We start from the raw sequence: 16,612 nt of genomic DNA, 5'->3' as shown, positions 1-16,612 counted from the left end.
TTCTAAACTTATTTCCCGTGTCCTAGAAAGCAGAAGGAGGAAAACTAAGATTTAGAGATGATGCCTTAACTCTTGACACTTAACTTTTTGTCTATAGCATTAAAGTCTATAGCATTAAATAATATGAGTCATCAATTCAGGGCAAAGTTGGGGCTCTTTAAGTCAGGCCTTGACAAACTTGCTTTGGATCTAGGGGCAAGCCCAAAAATTTAGGAGCCAAAAAATGGACGCTTGACAAAATAACCAAACTCGGTGACATAAGCTGAGGAGGGGAAAGGTAAATGGGCTTCTCTTTATCCCCTTTACAAGTAACATACTTAGAAGAGAAACAGAATGGAAACTTCTGGTAATATCTGGGAATTGTGTTTTGTGTTTCCCTAGTCTGAATTATCACTGAATATCAGGATAATATATGAAGTTGAGTTTTCCATGTGAAACAAGCTGAATTATGAACAATAGCCATCACAGTTGTAACGCTCTAGAATTCCTTGGCTGTATACTTTGGGGCAGAGGGGTTGTCTCAGGACACAAACCTTGGGAGAACATGTACCGTGCCAACAATCTTCAGCATTTCTTGATATACAAACATGCTCTTAAGTTGACTTTTGTGGAATCCTGAGAATCTGAGCTTTGACTTTAATGAGAAGCATCTAATTCTTATGGCTAAATAACTGCTAGAAATGTGGGAGGTTTCATTAAACAAGAATGCGGAGTGGAATTTCTAACCGTTGAAGAGAATCCAGTGGTTCACAGGGTTTATCAATGCTCTGCATTGTAAGGAGTCCACTCAAAAGTTCTATCATGACCAGCTGTTTTGCATAGCATGACTGCTAGCCTTTGACTATGTACATGTCAGAATCTTACAGTTGGAGGGTGCCTTGTGGATAACTGAGTTCAACCCTCTGCTGGATGCAGAAAATTCAGAGCTAGAAACTAGCTCTGTCCATCCTCTGCTTTAAGACCTCCAGTGAAAAAGACACCCCACTCCAGGTAGTGTGGGTGTGGGAGGGGGCAGGTTTCAGTTCAAACTGCTGTTACCATCAGAACATTGCTTCTAACATTCAGCCAAAACCAACCTTAACCCTGTTAGATCTAGTCCTGCTGTTTGGGACAACAGAGGACAAGACTTAAACTGGGTATGAAGGTATCCCTCATCCTATACTTGCCTGAGTGTGAGTTTTGCCCAAGTGCTGAACATTGCCAACAGATAACAGGATTACTACTAACACTTGCTTTTCTGAAATACTTGTAATTTTGTTTCAGGAGTACGACAAATATTTATATACTTTTCAACAAAAGTTCCCAAAGTAGTTTACATAGATATACATTGAAAAAAATGGCTCCCCGTCCCCAAAGGGCTCACAAGAATAAAAAGAAAAAGAAACATCAGACACCAGCAACAGCCACTGGAGGGATGCTGTGCTGGGAATGGATAGGGCCAGTTGCTCTCCCCCTGTTAAATAAAGAGAACTACCACTTTAAAAAGGTGACTCTTTGCTCAGTTAGAAGGGGAAAGCATCATCCACCTCCTCTCCTTGGTATGGCAGACTGTAGTAGACTTTAGCTAAAATGTTTTTATTTTATTCTCCATTTATTTTTACCTAGATGCTCTCCAGTGGGCATGTTCACTCCCTTGAATTATATGCAGGAGCACATATTTTTGACATATAATAATGCTACTCCCCCCTCCCTTGCTGTTGCATCTGTTCTTTTTTGTGAACAAGGGTTACCCTTCAGTGGCTTCATTCCAGTCCTGGGAGTCATCTCACCAGTTTCAGGTATATGTATCAAAGACCTGTTTACCTTCCTGTGCTAGGAGTTCAAGCTTTTGTTTCACATACTGGTGCACTGGTGTGTAGACATTGCAAGCCATTGATATTATTTAATGTAAGCCCTGTCTTATTGTAGAATTTGCTAGGCAACCCATAACTCATGCAGTTTCTTCTATAGCACCCAAATATCTGTCCTTGCTACCTTTGTTTCTATTTACTTTTACTTTTGGACCTTTGTCTCTGTCCCCAGAGGATTTAGGGGACAAAGGATCAAGGCAAACCTCTTGATCAGGTGTGTCAGGCTTCTGCCAAATGATTCCTCCCCCCCTTGTTCCTTATGAGGAGCAGCCCAAATTCTGCTAACAGCTCCATTAAGGAAGCTTGGATTATGGTGCCGGAAAAGAAAGCTCTCTCCGCATGGTCTGTGTAATCAGTTATTTACCTGCAGGATTTTTCTCTCTTTGTAGTTCTCTGTTTTTACAGGAAGAATTGATGAGAATACTCCTAAGCAGGGACATAGCTATAACTGAAGGTTGGGGGAATGTCCCTGGGCCCCTGAAGGAGAGGGGACCCGACAGCTGAGCGGCAACTTGCTCTGCATCCTCATCCTCCTGCCTCTCCAAAGAAGGTGGTAGGGAGGTGAGGACAACAGGGACCCGTCTTCACTCTTTGTCCCAGGGCCCATTCCAACCTTGCTACACCCTGCTCCTAAGCCCTTAGTTATTCATTTTTCTTCCCTGAATCTTGTAATCCAATGTGCTATTTCATAGCTGTGCCTGGCAGTGTCATTCGTTCCCACATAGAAGAGCTGCTGCTAAAGGGATGATGATTGGTGGATTTGGTAAGTCTTGGCAGTCTGCTAATCGCTTGATGGAACTGTGCACTGGAGAGAGAGCACATTTGAGGAGCTAACAGGTCTGGTTGGCACATGACCACCTCTGTGTCCCTCATAAGAGTGTTGGGCACCCCCCTTCTCTTCTGTTAATTATGTTAACATTAATTATTTAGAATATTAATGAAAGTAAGGGGGCAGAGGGTTGGAGTGGGTGAAGGCAGGGGGAGAGAGGGCTACAGTGTGCTGCAACCCAGGGGTGGGGGACATCTGGTCTCAAGCAGCCAACTGCACTGAGCCACTGCTGTTCATCAGCAGGAGAATCCAAGAGCTCTTGCTACAGGTTATTCTGCCCTGGGGGCCAGAAAAGGTGCCCAACCTCCAGGCCTTTTGTTGTGCAGGCTTGCTTTGATGCTCATTGTTCTATCCAGAATCGCTTGATGACAATTCTCTCTGTTTGTTTGTTTTTTAAAATTAACCTGTAGTGGCCCTAATGAGTGGCAGTCCATTAACACTCATTGATGTGCTAGATGTCTCATCACACTACCAGACTCATGGCTGTCTTAATGATTTGCACTCAAGGAATCTCCATAGTGGATGTCTGTCAGGCAGCTAACTGGTCCCTGCCTGCAGCAAACACCATGACTTGGACTTTCAGGCATGTGAAGTGAGTTTTGGTAGTGGTTCTCCGCACCTGTTTGGTTGACAGCAGTCTACTCCCTGCTTAGTTTACTAATCTTCTTTGTGTTTGCATAGAACACACATACACACACAAAAGAGCTGTTTACCTGTACTTCAAGATGATATTCTGTGTTGCACATTTGACCTTCTGTCCTCTCAGTTGAACACTGTCCAGAGATCATGTCCTTCGGTTAGGTGCTCCCCAGTCAGAGCACAGAGCTGAGTGGCAAAGCAGTTGCTCTGTCTCTTCACTCAATTCATGGGGTGCCACTGTACCTGGGGGGGGGGGAGATCAGTGTACAGCTTTCGTCTATAGAAGTCTCTGTTTGTGGGCTGAGCAGATGCATTCTCATATGTGGAACTTTCTGCTTGAAGAAAACTGTTACGATACAGTTGCTCATATTTTTCCAGGCCAAGCACTCTCAGCTGCAGAGAGGTAACTGATTACTGCTGCCTTACTTAAATAACTGGTCTTATGGGTGTCTGCGGCATTTTTTCGAGGTAGAGGAGGCTGATAATTGATACCCAATTATCTGGGATTAAGCCCCACTTAAATCAATGGGACTGACTCAATTGGGGGTGGGGGCTCAGGGCCAACTGCCCCTCTTCCTCCTTCCCGGATGCCCATGGCTACACAAGCACTAAGTGAAATCTAAGGTCTCATTATAACTTTTAATTAAATGTAATGGCTTGACTTTCAGTTCAGGATGGCAGTTTTCCAAATACATTTTCTCCTACTTTCAGGCTTGTCCACATCAGCAGAGTTCTTCTGGGGCACAGAAGAATTAGCCTTTTCCCCAGGGCATTCCAGCACTCCACCTTGTATGGGTGCAATCCCAAGTATGGTAGCAGTATATATTGGAAGTGACTCAGCAGGCTGGGGTACTTACTTGCAAGTAATGCTTTACACAACTTCCTCCCAAGTGGGGAAGGGGCCACCACTCTTAAGATGCTGCACTAGGGTGTCTATCTCTGAGGCGTCTATCTCCCAGCTACACACAAGCAATTGCTGCGTTTTAAGCAGCAAACTTTGGGGAGATTATTTATTCCTATTTCTATCCAAGTCTTCCTCCAAGTAGCCCAGAACAGTGTACTTGGTTATGTTTTACAACAACCCCATGAGTTAGGTAAGTGATTGGCCCAGAGTCATCTGATGCGTTTCATGGCTGAATGAGGATTTGAATGTCTCCCCAGTCCTAGCACAACACTCTAACCACAACACCTCACTGACCTCTTTCATGTGAGGCACCAACATCCTGTAATGAAACCTAGAAGTGGACAGCTAACGGTTGCTAGATGAGGTGTGGACTGTACTAGTTAAGTTCTTGCGGTCATAGTTGCAGAGAAAAGCTTATGAGAAGAATAGTAAATTGGTAACTGCTCTATAACACAAGGACCTAAATTCAGACTTTTCAAGGACTAACTGAAACTGGTCTGATTCTTAGCATGCTTCATGTGTATATAAGTACGTAAAACATAAGACTGCAACAAGATAGTAAGTTATCCACCCCACCTCCCACTTGCACTTTAATAATAGTCAACTTTGCTTATTATAAATAACTAATAAGCAACTTTGTTAGCCACCCCATAACAAATTGTTTTAACCATGCAATTCTCCATCTCAACCGTGTGTGTGTGTGAGAGAGAGAGAGAGAGAGAGAGAATATGTATATGTATATATAAAGAAGTACATCATTGAGATGCCTGTTTAAAACTGGTGTTGGCTTTCTTAGCAGAGTTTTAAGTTGCCTGTCAAATGCTTCCGTCAGAAAGAGATTGTGTAACTAGTGTTCTTATTACAGTGTTGTATGTTTTGCAAACAATGGCTTGTGTCAGAACATGTGTAAGCACTGACTGGAACTATCAGAGAGTTAGCATGTCAGAGGAAACTAGCTAGTTAGAAAAATAACCACTTCCTTCTCAAAACGCTGACATAAATGTAGTAGTCGTCCACATTTTTTGGAAAATTACTTATGACGACGCTTTTCCTTGTCCCAAAGGAGATCCAAACTGCTTTAAAAACAAGGACCAGCATTTTTTCATTGCTTAGTTTATTTGCCCTAGGAGTATTGGAGGTTTGGGTGATTGTTTATTATCTGCACATTAGCATTCCTCATTGGTTATATGTCTTTGCAACTGCTCCCTCACCTCCGCCTCCCAAAAACTCTAACAACAATAGGGATGCGTTGCTTTCACTTTTAAAGTGCATAGAAGCAGCTTGCTAGTGGTGATGTAGAGTTGAAAGCAAGAGTTCATGGAATTAAATTGCTTCTACCTGGTTAGAGTATATAATGTCTTTAAGTGTTGTATTCTGGTTCAAGGTAAACTCGTTCTTAAAGCAAATGGAATTCACTGGGAAACTTACATATAACTTAATCATAATGAAGGGTATACATTAAATACAGTGTTTTGTTCAGCCCTGCAAGTAATTACAAAGGCAGAGTTATCTACCACCTGCTCCATTCACCTGTGCTGCTCCTCTTCAGTCATCATGGCTCTCCACAATGACTCTTAGTTTCTCTTCTTTAGCTTTTAAGGCCATTGACATTTTTAGTGGATTGAATGTATTTTAAACATCCATCCTGATCTAGTCAGGAGAATGTGCATGGGGGAGCAAGCATATTAGGCTGCATCATTTTGAAGAAAATGCTGCGTATGTTGTTCCTGTGGTGCTATTTCTGCAACCAGCATCTGGGATGGATAGTTAAACCTGTTGGGAAGTGTGGTGGCGAGTGGGGGGGGGAGAAGTGGGGGAGAGGATCTTTATTGGCTTCACAGCACTGGTTACCTGGAGGGTAATTGTTGGAAATAGAAAGCATGGAAGAGAGCACTGAGAGTGGCAAATATAGTAGGTGGTACTCAAAACAGCATTTTGTTTTATGCAGTTTTTTGAAGAGTTAAACAGCAAAGAATATTTTAAAACAATTGCATTTTTAAAAAAATACCAGGAGTTGAAATCTCTCTGAAATGAGTGGAACTTAACTTGGTCACAGATAACTTGTCACACTGATTTCACAGGGTGCGTCATCATGATCAATTTTGTTGAAATGCTGTGGACAGTTGGAAAACTTTTGAATATACAGTGGAAACACCTACAGACTGTTTTGGACTGAAGTAAAACATAAGATAGCAATTAAGAGAATCTACATGTGTAGAGAACTGCACACATAGCCAAAGCTTGCTGAAATCTAAAAGGCAGTGATCCTTTGATGAAGGTTAGAAGCTTCTGATCCAAGCCTCTTATTTATTTATTATGTATTTATTGCATTTATAGACTGCCCCATGCAAAGGCTCTGGGCGGTGCACAACATGGTCCATGAAAGCTTCATGGAAAAAGACAGGAGTTTGCAAGCAAAAGTATATGAGCTAGAAGGACCAGAAGGCTTATTTGAATTATACCTTCAGTGGTGGAACTGGGGAATGTAAAATGTAATTAGAACTAGGTTATTGTATTCACATCCTGCCAGGGCACTTTCCAGATTACCACAACAACAGTGGTAAAATGCTTTGGCTTGGCAGGATTGTATTGAAAACGACACCCAGAATCTCAAACGCCCACAACAGGAAAATACAGCTACTTTTTTGCAACGCACATGCAGTGTGGTAGCACGATAATGCAAAGAAAGAAGGCACCGGAAATGTGAACGGCACCTTGCTGACAGCTCAGGGACTGCGGTGTCACAACATGGGAAGTACAGAAGCATACTTAGTAGATGCATAGTGACACTGTTGTAGCCTTTAATCTGGAAAGCATCCCGAGGGCCATTACTCACACAATTTGTGTTAAACCTTGCTCCGTGCAGCATGTGCCAGAAGTCTATCCATGGGCACTTCCATGACAAATGAGCCCTTCACCCAAGGAGCACAGTGGTGGTGTTCAGGGTCATGTTACTTGGCAGTCTTATATGAAAAATCCATTGTAGCTCTGTTCAGACATTGTGCTCTATGAGTGTGCAGATACCTGTACATTTTCTTGTGTGAATGACTGACTGTACTTGTGTTCATTAGGGGACAAGTTTCATTTCCTCCCTCTACATGTACCTTGTACATTTAAAGGATAAGCTTGTTTATATGTGAAGATAACTGACACTTGGCTGTACCATCACGTTTAGTTTGGCCTTAAAAGAGCTGCTGTTGTGGGCGTAGTTCTTTCAGCACATAGCATTTTTGAATTGCAGCCTTAATAATAAAAATTTAAACATTTCACCCATCTGTAGATGGATCTTTGATTTATAGTACTGAATCAAATACATGGATATTATAGTAATAATGGTAGAAATGCTTGGCAAGCCAACAAATACCAAATATTGATGACTTTGCTGGTTGATAGCGGACTACAAAAATGTTGAATTTTCCTGTTTGGTCGGAAGGGCAGATCTAGGAGAGAGTGCTTAATCATAAAAATGATTTGTTTTCTGGAATGCTGTAACAAATTATGCTAATTTTGTGAGTGAACTGTCATTAAATATCATTTCTTTGTGTTATTGCTTGGGGGTGTGCGTGTGTTCGTGTGTGTGTGTGTGTGTTTTCTAACAAGAATATGGAGTGGATATTAATACTGCTGTGAAAACCAACAACATTTTCCCTTGTGAAAGATCTGAAAGACCTAGGGATATATGGGTTTTTGAAAGCCTGTCAGCACATGCAAACTGACTTTATTTGAGGCAAATATTTCCTACCCTAAACTGACTCCTAACTGTATTACAGACCTGTGAAAGCAGTGTTGAAGACACAAGTCTATAGCCTTTTGAAACACATTGACTCTGCAGACTGGTGTGGGTCACAGGGTGTGGGTGCAGCTCCTGCTATTTTGCCGCTTTTTCTAAGGGAGTTTATAGAGTACAAATTCATTATTGCTTTCCACAATTATTTGGTAATATTAATGAAGATCTTGTAGGGATCAGAGGCTTCTTGAGAACTCCAAACAGTTCTAGAAACAAAGCCTGCTGCTATAAACAGCTGAAGCAGTGATTTAAATGGCAAAGATAGTGCTACAAAGTAGTTCATTTTTTAAAAAGTAGAAAGCTATCAAATTCTCCTAATTGTGTGCTGGCAAACTTCCTCGCTGTTTGGCTAATCATGGCAGAGGGTTAATAAGCATACAGTATTTCTTGTGTTGTAGCATGTTAATTTAGATAATTCAACTCTCTGCTTCTTGTGAATCACCAGCTGGTGACTGCATTGGTGCAAGACTGTAATTAGTCTTTATTCCCCCCTTTTTTAGTGTCTTTTATTAAAAAGCATTTGGGAAATCTGAGATGGCTGGGTATATTATTTTACACTGTATAAGTGCTTGCATCTAATTACATAAATGTGCAGCTATGATTACATAGACAAATCCCGTTTTTGAACATGATCTCATTTATCCGTGTTAAATTTAGTCTCCTTTTCAGTATGCATCATGGACAGGGAAACAGTAATTTTCCAATAATTACTTAATATGAAGAAAACCAAGATGGAGTTTCTACTAGGTTGTGGATTCAATATAGTGTAGACTGGAGTTTTAATTATAAATTAGCCATTTTATTTCAGACACTTTTCACACACAAAATGAGGGTTGTAGTTTTTGTGTTAAATTTTGTACTTCTAGTATAGTAGTATATACTGGGGGGGGAGGGCAGGGGAGAGAGGGGCGGGGGAGATTGGGGCAGAAGGGGGCAAGAGGGAGACGGGTGGAGCCCCGCCACCCCTTGGAGACTGGGTCGGAACGGGCAGCGGGCAAAGTGGTGGGAGGCGAGAGGGCCTGAAGGTGAGGTGAGTGTACTGTCGCACAGATGCTCTGTGCAGGGTCAGCTAGTAAAGATAGATTTCGGGGGGGGGGGGGTTGGTTGTAACAAGCCAAGAAAAAGCCCACAGATTCATGGTTGAGGCGGCTGAATCAAAAAATCACTACTACACTGAACTTCCAACTCCAGTGAACACATCTTATGGAAAACATAATGAGAGCTTACTAATTCAAAACAGATGTTTCTGAACACTTTAGAGTATTACCATCTATTTTCTCTCCTCCACTCCCTCACCCCCCCCCCGCCAGATTTGCTATGGTCTGGCACACTTTATAAGATCAATGGTAGCTTAAGGGGTAACACTAGTATGTGTGTTTATGCTATTATGCTAGGTTAAATTGTATTTCTTTTGACACAACTTGGTGTGAGATCACTTTAAGACAGGTGAGGGGACCTGGTATTCATAATATCTAATTGAAGTGTTCACAGCATAGTTGTGGCTAAAAGCCAACTATTTAGGTTCCAAAAGTAACATTCAGCAGTGTTGCAACAGGCGGGTGCATTTGTAGGGGTAGAACGTTTCTTGCTGTAGGAGTGTATGTTCCAGTGTTCTTCCATAGCTCTGGTTGTTAGAATGGAATTGTGTTTAGGCTGAGCAGGAAGAGTTAGAACAAATTGACAGGTGCTTAGTACAGCTTCATATTTATTTATTTATTCATTCATTCATTCATTTATATCCTGCTCTTCCTCCAAGGAGCCCAGAGTGGTGTACTGCAAGTATCATGGCTGAATGGGGATATGAACTCATGTCTCCCGGGTCCTAGTCCAGCACTCTAACCACTACACCATGCTGGCTTCTTTATTCCTTTTATTCCTTTATTCCTTTTTATTTATTCCTTTATTCCTTTATTCCTTTTTATTTATTCCTTTAGCTCTGTATTAATAAAAGTCAAGTCTGTCTGGGCTCTAAATAAACCTCTGACTTTTGATTATGATTACAAATATTTATAGAATGCTTTTCAACAAAATTTATCAAAGCAGTTTACATGGAAGAAATAATGAAATGGTTTCCTGTCTCCAAAGGGCTCACAATACCAAAAGAAACCTAAGATTTCTTATGTACCACTGGAAGGATGCTGTGCTGGGGTTGTTCAGGTGCTCTTCTCCAGCTTGGCCAATCATTCATGGGTGACATTCTTAAGAGCAAGCTGTGCTTTGAATGCAGCCATGCAAGAAGAGAGCCTCTGTTGGTTTTATAACAGAAATCAGCCTTGGGTGGCAGCAGCTGGGAGGGAGGGATGCTTCATACTTTATCTGCTGGCTCTTTTCTGTTCAATTTGAAACTGCTTTTTATCTCGTGGGGATTCCAGAGAGGAGTACACAGTTGGTGATGGAAAAACTGTGATAGATCTTAATATAGGGAAATGAGGTTTAGATTCCTACATAATCTTGAAGCTCACTTGTTGGCCTTGGCCTAGTCACTATTTCTGAGGCAAACCTATGTCCTGGGGTAGTTTTGAGGCTCAAATGCTGCTCTTGGATACTTGGGGCAAGATATTTATACATATGCCAGGCACTACAAAATCTTCTAGATGCTCATTTGATAACAGAACGTCCTGTGTTGCCTTTAGTGAAGAAAGATGAGGTGATGACATGGCTAAAAATTCTGATTGTTGTTTTTTGTTTTACTAAGTGGATGTTAGATGCCTTAAATAATCTTGCCTTTTGAATGGCAGCATAAAAAATTGGCTTTCAGCTTAGACCTGCCCTGGTGGGGGTCTCACCTTTCACCTGCTGCTTTGCCAGTTTATCTTTGGCCCTCTGCTTTCTCATTCCTTGTGTCCTTTGCAAGAGCCCCATTAAGACACTACTGTTTCTGGCACAATGCCTGGGTACAGCAAGAAACAGGAGAGTTTCTGCAAGCCCTGCCCCTCACTGTCCACGAGTCCAGCTTTTATCTTCTCAGACACACTGTGCTCATGGATAGTGCAAGGGCAGGGATACAGAGCATGTAAGCATGAGGGTGGGGCTTGCTGGCACACTTCGATGGGTGCTGTGCCCAAGTCCAACATCCACAGTTAATGTGCTGCCTGAACAGGGCTCTAAAGTATTGTGATCGGAACAAACCGAAGGAGATTGTACTTTCACTGAATGCACAGGAGTTGTGAGAACCATCAGAAGCATCAACTATGTAATTAGGAGTAAGCATGTGGAGCTGAAGAGTGCCAGCCGCTCACTAAAGGTCCCCTCAACTGCCTGATCCCTCAACCGACATTAAAGAGAAAATTGTACCTGTGGTAGATGAGCATGCAGATAGGCCACTTTTGAAGAGGTGGGCATTGAGGTGCTGGCCCTACCATCCATCATTCATTCTTGAAAGTGCCCCTCCAGGAACATGAGTTGCTGGCCAAGATGATAGACATTTGCTTAAGCTGCTACCCACGAGCAGTTTGTGTTTCCTGTTGGCTCTCAAGTGTGTTGTACTTTGTCTTCCCCTGTGCAGTGTTTACATCATAGATACTGTGGTTTTTCTTTTGCAGTCTGTCCACAACCACCCCCACTTGAGAATGGATTCCACATATGCCACCCATCTCCCTGCAAAAACCCACTGATATCTGGCAGTGTCATTGAGTATTTCTGCAAGGAAGGCTACCTGCTGAAGGGCGACTACAAATACCTGACTTGTAAGAATGGAAAGTGGAGTCCAGATATGGCAGTTACCTGTTGGCTCAGCCAAGGTTAGGAATGAATTCATTCAATCAATCTGAATGTCATCACTTGTAGTTTCTATGTTGCTGTTCTTGCCCAAGTCTGTTCAATACTGTCATAAGCAATTCTGTTCTTAATGTTGATTGACATCTGGTCTAAGAGTATTTATTTATTTTATTTTATTTTATTTTATTTAATATTTTATATCCCGCTCTTCCTCCAAGGAGCACAGAGCAGTGTACTACATACTTAGGTTTCTCCTCACAACAACCCCGTGAAGTAGGTTAGGCTGAGAGAGAAGTGACTGGCCCAGTGTCACCCAGCAATTATCATAAATAGATTTCAGCACTAAATTAGCTGCATATATTACACAAATTTAAAAGCTTGATTTAAAAAGGGAGTCTTTTAAATGCTTCTTAAAAATGCTTAGTTGGGACTAGATGGATATCTGCAGGGAGGGTATTCCATAATCTTTGTATCCTGATCAAGAAGGTCTGGTCTCAGAGGATGTCCAAATCTAGAGTTGTACTCTGATCTTTAGACTAAAGTCTAGTAGCTACATTTTGGACTTGCTTTAAAGGTAGCCCACACAGAGAGGGTTACAGGAATTAAGCCTGGAAGTAACTAGAGCATGAATAATTGTAGCCAGATCCACTGTTGGGATATCAAGAGAAAAAGGTTGGATCATGGAGCACCACTTAAGCTGTGTACCTGCTCTTTTAGGGGATGTGTAACTCTGTCTAGAACAGGCTGCATAACTCGTCCAGTTCACCAGATTCCCTGACCAACAGCACCTCTGTCCTGAGTAGATTAGTGAATTTCTGGCTTATTTACCCCATCCACTCCAGAACACTGATATACACAATTAAATTGTCTCCACTACCTCGCTGGGATAAGATATTGGAAGCAAGAGGCAGAACTATGCATATTTGTATACTGGTAACACTTTAGCCCAAATATCTGAATGACCTTCCCCAATGGCTTAATGTAAATATCAGCACATAGGAGACAAGATGAAACTCTATGGCACCCTACAAGCTAACAGCTGTGTGGCAGAACAGTAGTCTCCCAGCACCATCTTCTGGAACAGATCCCTCCAGGGATCTCAGTGAGTTCCATCCAGAAATACCTGCAGGTCTGTGGCTAGACTTCATCAAATATTTTCAAAGGGCATTTATTTATTGCAAATGTATGCCTTTGTTGAAGCCACCTAATGGTGCAGTGGGGAAGCCTAGCAAGTAAGAGGTTGTCGTTTCGAACCTCCGTTGGTATATTTCCCAGACTATGGGAAACACCTATATCAGGCAGCAGCGATATAGGAAGGTTCTGAAAGGCATCATCTCATATTGCGTGGGAGATTGGAATGGTTAAAACACTCTTGAATTCTACCAAATAAAACCACATGGCTCTGTGGTCACCAGGAGTTGACACCAACTCAATGGCACAACTTTACAACTTTGTCTTTGTTACACCACTTTAACTTTCATGTCTTCCCGCCCCCAAGGAATTCAGAGAGTTATAGTTTGGTGAGATTCAGATAATTCTGCCAGAAACGGCTGCTTCTCTCCCCTGCCCCTCCCTATGGAGAGGAGAGCTGGTCTTGTGGTAGCAAGCATGACTTGTCCCCATAGCTAAGCAGGGTCTGCCCTGGTTGCATCTGAATGGGAGACTTGATGTGTGAGCACTGCAAGATATTCCCCACAGGGGATGAAGCCGCTCTGGGAAGAGCAGAGCAGGTTTCAAGTTCCCTCCCTGGCTTCTCCAAGATAGGGCTGAGAGAGATTCCTGCCTGCAACCTTGGAGAAGCTGCTGCCAGTCTGTGAAGACAATACAGAGCTAGATACACTAATGGTCTGACTCAATAGATGGCAGTTTCCTATGTTCCTATATGCATTTAGTTTTCCCTGGGAATTGGGAATGACGGTTATACTGGTTTAAGTTGCTAATGTGGATACCAAGACAGGGGTAAAAGGATCTACTGCGTTTTTAAAAGCTTATATTCTCCCCACTCCCATCAAGCAGCTGTATTAGTCCTACAGAGAATAAAACATGTACTCCCTAGGCTTAAAGCTCCCTGACAGTGACTTGTGGGGTAAGTTTTGATGCTGATAGATTTCTCCCTGCTTCAGCCCAGAGCAGTCCTTGCCTGTCCTGAAAAGAGCATTTATGTGGTAGCTTCATCTCTTTCCAAATGGAAGATGATGGTTTTGTCTTGCAAGGTTTTCCACCAGTTGGATATGGATTCCTTTCCCATGATAGAAAGCCAAGAAGTCTACAGGAAAATGTTTGTTATTTAATTTTAATTGACCATGATCTATTGGGTCAGGGGGAGGAGTAGATCTTTGTGGAAAGAGAGCACACACAAAAAGAAAAGAAAAAATCCCTACAAGCTGGGTAATGTACTGAAACTAGTTATATTTCAAAGATGCTTGGGGTGGGAGGGAATCACTTGCCCCAAGACATAAAAGCACATTAATCAAATAGGAAATGCAGTGCACACTAAGTTTTCAAGCTCTGACTGATTCTTGGAGTCTACTGTGCTTTCCCAAAATGTTTCACCAATATGTTCCATGAGATGCTTACTCAGTCAGAGCTGGATGAGAGAATTGAACTCTTTCTTTCCCCTGGGATAAAATAAACTTCAAATGGGCTTTGTTTTTTTCAATCATTGTAGTGTTTGGCTTGCATTCACATGACTAAATTGATTCCACGCAGGAAACGGAAGCCAGATGGTGAAACTTCTTCGGGAATTGTGTCTGCAGTACCATTTGCAGTTCTGCCTGCATGCTTGGTTAAATGCATTTGAAGCAGACCTTGCCTCACAACAGCCCCATGTGGGTCAGACTGAAGTCAACATTGGCCTTGTGAAGGCAGGAGCATCTTTGTAATTCTACTTGCCTTCCTGGCCCAGTTTAAGAATGTTGTTTGGTAATGATGGAAAATAGCTGCTTCTGAAGAAAAACCATTTTCTAAAAAACTTTTTATTTTGGCTTTACAGATAAAGGTTCACCACCAAGTGTAGCAGTGCCCACCCTATCCATCGTCGCTTCCACAGCAAGTTCAGTAGCCCTCATTCTTCTCCTAGTTGTGCTGTTTGTTTTGCTGCAGCCAAAGCTGAAGTCCTTTCATCTCAGCAGGTGAGCTCATGGGAGTTTGCGAGGATGACCTTATAAGAACATAAGAACAGCCCTGATGGATGAGGCCCAAGGCCTATCTAGTTCAGCATCCTATTTCACACAGTGACCTATCAGATGCCTCTGAAAAGCCCACAAGCAAGAGCTGAAGGCATGCCTTCTCTCCTGTTGTTGCTTCCCTGAAACTGGTATTTAGAGGCATCTTGCCTCTGAGGCTGGCCTATAGCCACCAGACTAGTAATCATTGATAGACCTGTCCTCCATGAATTGGTCTAAGCCCCTTCTAAAGCCATCCAAGCTAGTGGCCATCACATCATCTCATGGCAGAAAATTTCACAGATTAATTACGCACTGTGTGAAAAAGTACTTCCTTTTGTTGATCCTAAATTTCTTGGCCTTCAGTTTCATGGGATGACCCCTGGTTCTAGTGTTGTGTGTGAGAGAGAAAAATTTCTCTTTCCATTCTCTCTCTCTCTCTCTCTCTCTCTCTCTCTCTCTCTCTCTTTCTCTTTCTCTCTTCCACGCATAATTTTATACACCTCTATTATGTCTCCCCGTAGTTACCTCTTTTCCAAACTAAAAAGCCATCCAGATGCTGTAGCCTTGCCTCATAAGGAAGGTGTTCCAGGCCTCTGATCATCTTGGTTGCCCTCTTCTGTACCCTTTCCAGTTCTACAATGTCCTTCTTAAGATACCAGAGTTGAGCACAGTACTCCAAATGTGGCCACACCATAGATATGTACAAGGGCACTATAATATTAGCATTTTTATTTTCAATCTCCTTCCTAATCATCCCCTAGCATAGAATTTGCCTTTCACAGCTGCTGCACACTGAGTCAACACTTTCAATGAGTTATCCACCTTGACCTCAAGATCTCTCTTCTGGGCAGTCACCTGTGTGTATGTGAAGTTTGGGGCTTTTGCCCCAAAATTCATCACTTTACACTTGCTTACATTGAATCGCATTTGCCATTTTTGGAGCACCTCACAATCTGTTCTTGATCTCACTACCCTAAATAGTTTAGTGTCATCTGAAAATTTGGCCACTTCGCTGCTTACTCCAGCTTCTAGATCATTTATGAACAAGTTAAAAAGCACTGGTCCCAGTACAGATTCCTGGAGGATCTTCTCTCCATTGTGAAAATTGTCCATTTATTCCTGCACTCTGTTTCCTGTCCTGCAACCTGTTACCAATCCACACATGAACCTGTCCCCTTATCTCATGACTCCTTAGTTTATGCAAGAGCCTTTGGTCAGGAACTTTGTCAAATGCTTTTTGGAAGTCCAAGTATACTTTGTCAACCAGATCACCTTTATCCACATGTCTGTTGACACTCTAAAAGAACTCCAGAAGGTTACTGAGGCAAGACTTTCCCTTGCAGAAGCCATGCTACTTCTCTTTCAGCAAGGCCTGTTCTTCTATATTTAATAATCTTGTCCTAAAGTATGCTTCCCATCAGTTTACTCGGCACAGAAGTTAAGTGGCCTGTAGCTTCCCAGATCTCCCCACCCCACCCTGTGATCCCTTTTTGAAAATCAGAGTTACATTAGCTACTTTTCAGTCCTCTGGTATAGAGCCTGATTGTAGGGACAAGTTATTTTTTGGTTGGAGACCAGCAATTTAACTTTTGAGTTCCTTCAGATCTCTAGGGTGGATGTCATCTGGCCCTGGTGATTTGTTAATTTTTAGTTTTTCAAGACCATTTAGAACATCCTCTTTCAATGCCTCAAATTGTCCCAGTTCTCCACTGCAAAGTT

General features: G+C 42.2%; 1 protein-coding gene across 3 annotated transcripts in view; it reads left to right on the top strand.

Annotated features, from left to right (window-relative positions):
- SUSD6 (sushi domain containing 6) overlaps positions 1 to 16,612 on the top strand; it is a 102,900-nt gene that overhangs the window by 74,765 nt on the left and 11,523 nt on the right. For all 3 annotated transcript variants that reach the window (XM_053283369.1, XM_053283368.1, XM_053283370.1), the window contains 2 exons: positions 11,552 to 11,749; positions 14,719 to 14,857. In XM_053283369.1, the coding sequence (XP_053139344.1) occupies positions 11,552 to 11,749; positions 14,719 to 14,857 (337 nt within the window). The remainder of the gene's footprint in view (positions 1 to 11,551; positions 11,750 to 14,718; positions 14,858 to 16,612) is intronic.

This window comes from Hemicordylus capensis, chromosome 1 (assembly GCF_027244095.1).
Source record: "Hemicordylus capensis ecotype Gifberg chromosome 1, rHemCap1.1.pri, whole genome shotgun sequence".
Lineage (NCBI taxonomy): Eukaryota > Metazoa > Chordata > Lepidosauria > Squamata > Cordylidae > Hemicordylus > Hemicordylus capensis.
Note: the sequence above shows the minus strand (reverse complement) of the source record. Positions and strands in the feature narration are given on the sequence as shown.